The sequence below is a fragment of the Drosophila sechellia genome, chromosome 2R, assembly GCF_004382195.2.
Source record: "Drosophila sechellia strain sech25 chromosome 2R, ASM438219v1, whole genome shotgun sequence".
Classification (NCBI taxonomy): domain Eukaryota; kingdom Metazoa; phylum Arthropoda; class Insecta; order Diptera; family Drosophilidae; genus Drosophila; species Drosophila sechellia.
In genome coordinates this window covers 2,498,618-2,509,016 of record NC_045950.1, presented here as the reverse complement: position 1 = coordinate 2,509,016, position 10,399 = coordinate 2,498,618, and the positions used below count along the sequence as shown (strand labels likewise).

The 10,399-nt window shown below is 39.6% G+C and overlaps 3 protein-coding genes across 3 annotated transcripts; 1 reads left to right on the top strand and 2 right to left on the bottom strand.

The window, feature by feature from the left end:
* The first annotated feature begins 611 nt into the window (after positions 1-611).
* LOC116800482 lies at positions 612-868 on the top strand. Its single transcript, XM_032715723.1, has one exon. The coding sequence runs from the start codon at positions 640-642 to the stop codon at positions 787-789; it is 150 nt and encodes a 49-aa protein (XP_032571614.1). The 5' UTR covers positions 612-639; the 3' UTR covers positions 790-868.
* Positions 869-3,320: 2,452 nt separating this feature from the next.
* On the bottom strand, positions 3,321-3,527 carry LOC116800609. Its single transcript, XM_032716490.1, has one exon. It carries the CDS (start codon positions 3,524-3,526, stop codon positions 3,377-3,379), a length of 150 nt encoding a protein of 49 aa, XP_032572381.1. The 5' UTR covers position 3,527; the 3' UTR covers positions 3,321-3,376.
* Positions 3,528-5,817: 2,290 nt separating this feature from the next.
* Positions 5,818-8,226, bottom strand: LOC6619150 (tubulin-specific chaperone E). Its single transcript, XM_002043354.2, has 5 exons — positions 7,860-8,226; positions 7,319-7,791; positions 6,840-7,263; positions 6,500-6,782; positions 5,818-6,439 (listed from the first exon to the last, which is right to left on the bottom strand). The coding sequence occupies exons 1-5, from the start codon at positions 7,953-7,955 to the stop codon at positions 6,144-6,146; spliced, it is 1,572 nt and encodes a 523-aa protein (XP_002043390.1). The 5' UTR covers positions 7,956-8,226; the 3' UTR covers positions 5,818-6,143.
* Between the last annotated feature and the right edge of the window lie 2,173 nt (positions 8,227-10,399).

Genomic DNA, 10,399 nt, shown 5'->3' with positions numbered 1-10,399 from the left:
GCTGTCCACCAGATGAAGGCAATCACTGATGATGATGATGATGCTCTGCCAATTCCCTTCCCCTTCATTTTGGCACCCATCTGTTGCTGTCGCTGCTTGCTAAATTTCATTCATGAGTACGCTCCTTATATCCATTCATTTGCCACGAATAATTTCTTTTATTTATAGAAGCTATTTTGACTTATGTTGAGTACACCTGGTTGGGTGCGATGGCTGTCAGAACCCTTTCAAAATAGACACAGTAGGACAGAATCTTAAAGAGATGCCTCAGCCTTGTTTTTGCCAGCACTCGATGTTCTGCTTATTTTATGGTTGGAAGTGCCCTTGGTCAGGTGCTAGTTCGTGGAGTTTAAGAGCTACAACTCTGCATACAATTTAAGAGCAACAAGACTTTATAATGCACTCAATAGAAGCCAATGAAAATCGACATCTCAATACTTATGTAAGAAGTTTAATTAAGAACAGCGTTACAAATATGTACAATTTGGTATGGAAAACATTGATCAGGTAAAGATCAACAGCTTATATGTGTTTACTATTTGACAGCTACATTACGACTTCATCGAACTTCATTGGGACCGGTATAAAAGGAGGAAGGCCATCTCCCGACCCTTGAGTTCGTAGCCAAGATCAGCGAAGATGATTGCCACAACGGTGTGTTTTTACCTGGTGGTCTTGGCCATTCTCATGGCCTTCCTGTCCCCCACCGCAGACGGTTGCTTCATCCTGCTTGCGTGCCTGTTGAAGTCGCCCATCTGTCCGTTCAACACCACCTCATCTAGAGGATAGAGTGAATTTCTTTCTTTCCCCTTCCCACGCCCAATAAATACGATTATGCATTAAAAAATATATTTACTCAAGCCCAAGATAAGAGAAAGAGTTTTCAACTTCGTTGACAAAAAAGACATGTTTGTCGTACTCATTTTATTGAGCTTTAACTGACTTAGTCAAGGTCAATCTCGTCTCTCGAAACTCAATCAATTGTGGATTACTGTTTAAAATGTCTTTCCTCCATTGGAAATCGCCCACGTGGCACCTTTAATCCCATTACGCATTCGAACAGTGAGCCTACGTGTTCCACGCGATATTTCGGCCATCTTACGGGCTGCCCACACCCCAGTCGAACATGCTGGACTACCTGACGTATGAGTGATATTTAATTAATTGCAATCTCCCTGCTGTTTGCACTCGGTAAATTTGAATTACCGACCGGGGCAGTCTAATACGACTCCGAGGGCGAGTGGAGCACCCTCCCCCGGCATCCGCTGCCCGTCCTCCTGTGCTTGAACACGTGTAAGTTCGTCCCGAAGTTTACCATCCCGCCCCCAGGCTGCCACTGGCTGGCGGCGACACAGGCAAAAAGTCGTTCGGAAAGGGCGGCGGAAACTTTGACACGACTTGGCGACGACAGCTTGCAACATTGTGGCGCCTCTAAGCGAGCCGCTAGTACACACTTCGATTTTTACACCTTTTCAAACACTTAAAGTTGACTTTACATCGATTTGCTTCTATTGTCACCCCGAAATTGAAAAACGGAATGCGTTTATCCCCCGTGAACTGGGAACACCGAAAGGGAACGTCGTTTGTGATGGGACATCAAACGGCAAGTGAAAGTTAATTTAAGTGCGGCAAACTTGTTAAGCAAAGAAAATCCGCACTTTTAACCGAAGGCCTTCAAGAGATATGATATCATAACTATTCCCGTTACTCGTATGATTCGCTTAATACGAATCTGTACACTCTATAAAGTATATATATTCTTGATCAGAATCATTAGCCAGTCGACTTGGTCATGTGCCCGTCTGTCCAACCCGAAGGGAATAATACTGTCTCGGATATTTTGGTTGCCATGCTTTAACAATTTTTAATGGCCCACAGCTTTAACTTAGCGTCGCTTTTATTGGCCATTTGCTATTTAGCCGCTTAGACGCCAGATGCCAATTTTGAACCCTGTTTTGCTTTCTCTTTCCAGGAAATTCGCTTTGCGGCCTGGCCTGTGGTTCGAATTCCATTTCTGTTTAGCCCAAAATTGTTATCCTTTGTGCGTTCGTTGAGTTGAGTTCGTATGACCGAATATTACTTCGCCCACCTGCGAATTCGCCTAAGCATTGTTTCCCCAGCATGGTTGAATGCATTTTGTAATGCCTGGCTCGGTTCTAATTAAATGCTAACTCAAAGACAATCAAAATTGAATTACTCTGCTATGAAAAGTCAGTACCTTTTTGGCTCAATTTTTGGTAATAAGAAAATGGCCTGGGATGCTTAACGTTTTATAAATTTAATTCTGCACTGCCACAATGAGTGGTGACTGAATTGTTAGGAATCGAATGTCAAACAATAAGTGTTGCGAATGCAAATCGCCAACATATTTTGGATTAAGTCGTAAAAATAGGGGTATTTACACAGAACGGCTTTCATTTTCAGCGGCTACTTTCACAGCGGCAGAACAGATTTCGTCCGTTAAATACTAGGCCTGAATTACTCAACACTTTTATGTCAGTTCTGGAAAATAATAATATGTAAATTTAAACCGTTTTACACTCTGATTTGACGACTTTTATGATACCTTATGACTCTTATAATGACATCCGCATTTAAAAATCATCTCAACCACTTTTACATTCTAGACTGAATGTATATTTTTGGCTAAAATTGATAAATAATTAATACCAGAGCGGTAATTTTATATTATTATGAAGTCATGATCTACAATGTAATAAAAAACTTGCTGCAATCTTTAAGTTATTGTTATTGTCAGTGGCAACTAAGTACACACGTGTTTGTAAGAGCTGCAAAATGTGTATCTTATTTCGCTCTTTAAACGGGTATATTATATATTTATTTCGTTTTTTTCGCAAGTCTACAACTTAATTTCTCTGAACAGGTAATAACAGGAGCGTGAAGTTTGCCTGAGTTCTCTTTGACTAATTGAGATATAACGAAGTCAATACATTGAATCCGACCGCACACTGCGAGACAGGAATACTTTCACGGAAGCCCGCTTAAATGAGCCGAAACGACGTGATCTAAGCGGAAGTTTCACTTGGGAATTACCAAACCAGGACACGTACTGACAGCCGCAAAACTAGAAGCCGCCGAACGAGCTTTACACCTAATTAGTGCCAGCAACTAATGACAAACTTCACACTTGCCTGATAACTTTGGCTCTTACTTACTCAACCGGCCAAGCATAGCGCAAAGGGAATGGGATAGACAGATGACAGGATTTGGTTTTCTGATGATGATGTATCTTTTTGGAGTCAGGAATTGCTCTGCTTGTGAAAACAGGACTCCGACGAAAATGATTTAGAATGTTTAAAATATTATTCCTTTTATTGACCGTTGGAATAGTCGGAAGTTAAATATAGTATTTTCATTATGATGATTTAGTGGTGGTCTTAAAGGGACAGATCTCCAGCCGGTATAAGCAGGCCCACAGAAGCAAGGTGGACTCTACAGTGGGCACCAAGAAGATGATCAGGCCGGACACAAGGACCAGGTAGAGCCACAGCACTGAGATATCCATAATTGCAAGTTAAAGTTCGCAAGTGGTCGCATTGATCGCTAATTTATATGTGCTCGCTTTGCTCGAGATCTATTTGACCAGATGCGACCTGGTCAAGTGTTTTGACCTGAATCGCAGAAAAAAACATTTGCACAGCTAACAAGCCCATGGGCAGTGGAACCTTATGGGCCTTCAATGCACAATTGAGCACAATATTGAGCACAATATTCCCATATGTAATTGACACATTTTAAACTCATCGGAATTAAATTACCATTGATGACGGTTGTGTACGAGGAAAATTAGACATCGAAATTGGATTTGTCAATCCGAATTCACGACTGTGGCCACAAATAAGAACTTGGCGGATATTAAATAAATCTAATTTGGCAACTAATTTGAGTTTTAATCCATATGGAGCTGTTTAATTCTCTGCCGCTTTTTGTTGTAACATACATTTGGTGCTTTTGTCAGACATTAACATATCATCATTTTTTATGTTATAGTATTAATCCCATTTATATTAGTTTTAATTAAAGTTGATATTAAGAATGCAGATTCTAGTGATGCAACATTCGGAAAATGTTTTAAACTGTTTTTATTACTTTATTATTTGAATTTCCAATTTTTATAAAAATATATTATTTTTCCTATTATCATTTATTTGATTGTTTCTTTTATTTTATTATTTGCTCTGCCAATTTCTATAGAACATTATTTAAACTATCCTTCTCTTACTGGAATTGCTGAGTAACGGATATCTGATATTTAAGCACTCGACCGTGTTAAGCTTGAAAACTCTAAATTTACAATTTGTTTGCTATAATCAAGTTTGTCGACTATGTAGTACCTATAGTGGGAGTGCGACCGAGAAATTCCGACATTTTTTTGTCATATCGAAGGAAAATGATAAGAAAAATAAAATAAACCGTTTTAAACGGACTAAAACTGTTGAGCTTTATTTAAATTTATTTTTATTATATTATTTTTTTTGCCAACTTTATTATTTCGATTAACAGTTAGAGTGGGCATGCAAAAAAAAAAAATTACCGATAGAATTTGCCAAAAAGTGTATTACATTAAAAAAAACATTTTTGTGGACGAAGAATGTGGGAGTGACAGCATAATATACCCATTTACATTCAAAAGTAACGTGTAAAATTAACGTAGTTTCTTCCTTGCCTAAGGGTCCTTCCTAAACGGTTTCGCCATATTTCGAGTGTGATGAAAATATCATATCAAAAATCCGTCAGTTTCCCGATAGTTAGGGAAATGGTTATTTTTGTGTGTATCTTCTTCTCTACGATGCTATTGTCATGATAAGCAGCTGCGCTACGATGAGCAAAGTGAGAGCGCAGTTTGACTCAATGGCGAAATTAGAGCTGCGCTCAAATAGTTTTAAACGTTCTAGCCAACACAGCCAACAAAATATATTTGAAACCCCGGATTGAGGGAGATTTATCGCACAGAAAATTGTCTTTTCCTGCGTTCATAAGATATATTTTAAAATCTTGGTTTAAAAACACTCCTTATTTTTTAATTTCGTCACCAATTAAAACCTTTAGGGTTATGAGAGATTATTTTGTAATTTGTACTTATCAATCTTTATCTCTGAAAGATACCGACCAAAACTCCCACGTCCACACTTTTTCATTTTTGTTAAGTTTATTATTTTTCTTGCCAATTTCCATCGCTGTGCCAAAAAGAAAATCGAACTTTCTCGCACTAGCTGAGTAACGGGTATCTGGTAGTCGACTATAGCTTTCTCTCTTGTTGTATTCGTTTAAGTGCACTTGCCAAGTGCGTCATGTAAAGCAAGGAAGCGACGTACGGAGCACCTTTCCCCATCCGGGCAGATATTTCACGCAGTCCACGCGCCGACACACTCATTAATAATGTATTATTGTCTGCAAGTCGTAAACATGCCTGACTTTTTCGTGGGGGCGGATCCTTCTGCTTTATGAGCAACTTTAACTTTGTCAACAATTAAGTCCGACTCCATTAACTCCTGGTACTCCTGGTAATAATACCAGGCGACAGTTGCTGGAGCCGAATTATGCAAATTTTAGCGATTTATTACATTAGGGTACATATTTTTGGAAACTGATAATCGCTGTTGAATTTGTATTCTTCACATATTATTTTAGTTTATAGAATGTAGAGGAAAGTTATAAAACCAGAGAATACTAGCTACCTGTTGCTCAACAAGTAGGAGAGATGTCACCTGCCCCTTGACAAGGATCCGTAGCTTGTTAATCTTACCATGTCCGTCAGTGGGCATTTTTGTTGATTTCCAATCCAAACGCCTAAGGTATCTTATAAATATTTGAAATACACATTTACTTCAACTTTAATACAGCTAATAACATCGTTATGTCCCACAATATCAGCAAAAAGCTTTTTAATTCTCTGGTTAAATAGCGTGTTTTCTTTTTTGAAAAGCAAAACAGTATAAATATCTGAGTGGAATTGCTTAGTGAAATTTTGAACTTATTAGTACCTTAACATAACATTTGCAATTTAAAACAGAGGGAGACAGAAGTAAAATCGAACAGGAATTTTTGATTTTCATTTGTCCAAAACTGTAATACATCTGAATATGGAGAATGGGGCAAAGTCCATGCTATTATACTGGCAGCTATTGAACCAAGACTGTATCATGCTCCTGTACAGAATAAAAATCCAGTGTCTTAGCATTGTTATCCAATGGTACCACAAGATCCGGATGCAACGCATCAACGTAGCAAAGCTGTGGGACGTCACCGCTTAACCGGAATCGCTTCATAACCAATCCCTGCAGCGTCTGCACTGTAATCATTCGCGGGACTTTTTTCTCCCAGGTCTCACCCGTCAGCTGATGCCTGATGGAAACATTAATCAAATTCGATTGCTTCGCTTGACTACGCGGTACAAAGTCTGCCGGGGAACCATACTCTGTAAACACATACATATATTTTAATAATATTTAAATACCCAAGGGAGAAAGTAGCTTACTTTTAACCAGCAGTGGGTAGGTGCGATGTCTTCGGCAAAACTCCCGTAAGGAGTCCGTCCCACCTTGCGTCGCCTGCATCCAATCTAGAGCATACTTTTTCCAAATATCGTACTCGGCTCCACGTCTCTGTTCCGCTGTCACCTCGGCTTTATTAATGAACTGCAGGCTGGCTATGCTAGCTACAGCCTTGGAGAACATTTCATCAAAGTTTGACTTTAAGTGCGGAGTCTTACTCAGGCGTTTCAGCTGTGGTAGCTTGTCCAGCTCGTTAAACGCATCAGCCTGCGAGGATAACAATATGATAGAAAAATTATGATAATAAAAATAACGCTGCCCTACCTCATTCCAAATGGGATTGTGAAGCAGGTTCAGCTGCTCCAGCGAAACAAACATATTAAGCTTTTCTTGTGAATCACAGTCGGGAAGTTTTATCTCCTCGATACCATTCTCCATGATATTCAATAGGCGCAAAGTCGTGAGGTTGCCCAACTTTGCCACCTGGTCAAAATCCATAATGTTCGTGCGGTGTAAGTCGAGTTCATGTAGCTGCTTAAATATTTTTGTTCGATCGACTTCTGCTAGCTGGCCGAGTGAATTCTCCTGTAAGCCCAGTGACAAAATATTTGGCCAGAGAAGCGCTGTTTGCATTACATCCTTCCAGTCCGAAAAGCCACAGCTGCGAAGGTTGATGCGCTTAAGGTGCCGAAACGAGGGCTCAAGCTCCGTGATTTGAGATGACGTGGGCAGGACCAATCGGTTGGAGCTGAAAGGTTTGGCACATTAATGTGGCACACATCAGGGCATGGCTTTTCACTTACCTCAGGTTCAGGTTGGTTAAGGAGGGTAGCTGTTGCGCTATGCTGGCCACGATCTCCCAATTCCATATTAAGGTATGGCTGACGTTCAACGTGGTGAGGTGTGTCAACTCCTTCAGGTACCCGGCAGCGTTTACCGGTGTCTGGTCTACACTCACCTCCTCCAGCTGCTCGAACTTGCTTTGCTTGCGAGCGATCTTGTCCATGCCCACGACTTCAAAAAGCGACGCCTGCAGGCTGGCCTGAGCTTCCCGGATAAGAGACTCGTCGACGTTGCTCGAATTGTAGTTTAGGTACCGCTCCCGGGCAGCGTCCTCCAGGGTGGCACACGGCCCTACCTTTCCCGGTCGGATGAAGCTGCCTCCCGTGGGTGTCTGCGTCTGAAAGTAGCGCTTGCCGTCCACTATGCCGTTGTGTTTACCACGTAGTCCGTCATCCCATTCGATTCCTAGCCAGGTACCCATATGGCCGCTCACCTGAAATACGGATAGCAGGTTGGGATTAAGTCTTATGCCTGCTGAAACCAAACCAGCCAACGGCTCACCTCTCCCACATATCGCACTGTGCCGTAGTTGTCTCCAATTTTGATGCGGGTTCCTAGGGGATAAAACAGCTGCACCTCATCGATAATTCCCACCATCGCTGTGGCTGTTGTTTGTGGTTTCCTCGGCGCCCACACAAATATACACGGCTGTTACACACTCGTTCACGCCTTTGTGTCTGCCTATTCGCAGCTGCTCCCAGAATGTGTTCGGATATAGTTGCAAACGATTTCTCCGGGGTTTACATCAACATTACAGCTTTGATGTAGAGGAAATAAAGCTTTGCGTAGGTCCTGAAGCCTAAATTCAAAGTCAAAAACTTTTATTTATATTTAGTGTTTAGCCAAATGTGGTTGTAAGCGGATATCAATGAAATACCTATTCATTTCGCGGACTGGTCACACTTCAAAGGGCGTTAAATGAGCAAAACGTAAGGTTTCGTAACGTACAACGTAGCGTAAAAATTTGTATCTTGCTTGGCATTTTTAAAAAATTATACCTTAAATTATTACCAGGTTTATGTACTTTTCAAGACACGCGATTATATCAAGCCTACCTACGTTCTCGTTAAAGGTGTGTAATATAAGGCATTAATAACAAATAAATATGTCAAAGTTGCTGATAAATCCGATTTCATGACCCAAAACTTTTATTTTCCTGTAATTTTCTATTTGACTTTTTTGAAAAATGCAAAAGATTTAAATCTAGCTAAATGAAATGTGCTAAAAACAATCTCAGCAAGACTTTAAAAATAAAAAATTTGATGGCATTATAGAACAACTTTGCATGTGAGTTCGCAGTGATTGATTGAGAAATTGTGAATTTGTTGCTTCTTGGGGCTTTATTATTAATATAGTTATTCATTATCTTGAAAGGTCTATTTATATACGACTGAAGCTTAAAATATGCATGAAAATATACATATATAAAAAAGGGAAACCAAAATCAATTCCCAATATGAAGATCGTGTTTTAAAATTACATAAAAAGTGTTGAACTTTAAATGACCTTTTTTGAGATTATTATTTGATTGGGATTTTCGAGGAGATTGCATTTTCTACATATAGAAGTGCAGACATTTACCATAGTCATTTCGATAGTGCGGCCTATACAAACAAACCAAACATTTTCAATTTTATATATTGTACTAGGCTAACGGCTTGTAAATGTGTTTACCACTAACGCCCGTTCGAAGCTGTTTATTGTGGTAAATATTTTATCAAAATAGCTTTAGCCGTTTTCGAGAAATTCTATAATTCAGACGGTACGCAACATGCCTAAAGTACATCAACGCCATCTTAAATGTAATGTAAATTTCGAATCTTTCATATTGGGATACATAAAGGAGAAAGTTAATTTAAGTTCAGTGAGTGTTCAAATGACATCTGAGTGATGGAGCCATGAATCCCTACATATATATGTGGTGTGTTTTTGGACTTCATATAGTGTCCTGCAAATGTTTATTATGCACTTGTCCATTTTACAGCAGAATTATATTTGATCAGCGTTGTTAATTTTTCGCAATCATACTTATGTACATTCATTTTTTCCAGTAAATTTTACTATTAGATTGCTATTAGATTAATTCTAACTTATTCCCAATTAGAATCTAAAAATCTATTCGGTATAATTTGTCTCCACAAAAAAAAGTGGCGGATAATGCAAAACCGGCCGGTGCGCAACTAAATAAAAACAGGAGGGATCGCTATAGTCGAGTGACTATCAGATACGAGGTACTCAGCTAGTATTGCTAACGAGAAATTTAAACATATTTTGGCATATCGATAGAATTTGAATTTTAAAAGTGTGGGCGAGACAGTTTTTGGCGGATTGTGGGCGTGGCTATATCAGTAACTGCGTCTCAGCATGCTTATTCTTAACGTTCTAGCTTGTTTAGTTCCTGAGATCTCCACGTTCATACGGATATTTCCGTACGGCTAGGTCGACTTGGCCAGAGATCCTGAACGAGAACACTTTATCGTCGAAAACGCATTATTCTATCATTTACATTCTATTTACATTCTATTCTATCATTGAAAACTCAGGTGCATTCTTATGAAGCATTTTATATTACTGATGCAGCCGTTTAAAATTGTTCAAATCGACTTTTTTGGTTTGCTCTTCCTGCAGTTTTGCAATGCTGCTGAATGGCTGCGCCAATTACTGTTAATTACAGTTGGGTTTGCCCTCTTTTAGAGCACAGTAATATCATTCGTATATACTGAAAAAGTGAGCTAATTTTTGAAAAAAAAACAAAAGATAATCAGAGATAAAAAGATAGTCAGGGTGTTTCTGTCAAAGATATATGTGTATGTATTATTGTAAGTTTAATAAGTATATTTTCTTGCCGGCACCGCATTATCATCTTTTCTGGGTCAGTCGCCCCCCAACCGTCGCCCACTGCTAATCCAATTTGCGATTGACGACGGGCGGTTGCAGTGGAAATCCACATCCGCAGATGTATGTACACATTTTCATATGCATACAAGTGCTCGGCGTATGAATATCAAACTTTGCCTCCCTCGTCGACCCAATGCAGCCGG

Excerpts from the sequence above, each read along its gene's own strand:
- LOC116800482 (XM_032715723.1), top strand. The coding sequence starts at position 640 with ATGATTGCCACAACGGTGTGTTTTTACCTGGTGGTCTTGGCCATTCTC.
- LOC116800609 (XM_032716490.1), bottom strand. The coding sequence starts at position 3,526 with ATGGATATCTCAGTGCTGTGGCTCTACCTGGTCCTTGTGTCCGGCCTG.
- LOC6619150 (XM_002043354.2), bottom strand. The coding sequence starts at position 7,955 with ATGGTGGGAATTATCGATGAGGTGCAGCTGTTTTATCCCCTAGGAACC. Across the intron at positions 6,783-6,839 it reads ACAATCCCATTTGGAATGAG|GCTGATGCGTTTAACGAGCT; the intron begins GTAGGGCAGCGT and ends TTATCCTCGCAG. Across the intron at positions 6,440-6,499 it reads CTACCCACTGCTGGTTAAAA|AGTATGGTTCCCCGGCAGAC; the intron begins GTAAGCTACTTT and ends ATGTGTTTACAG.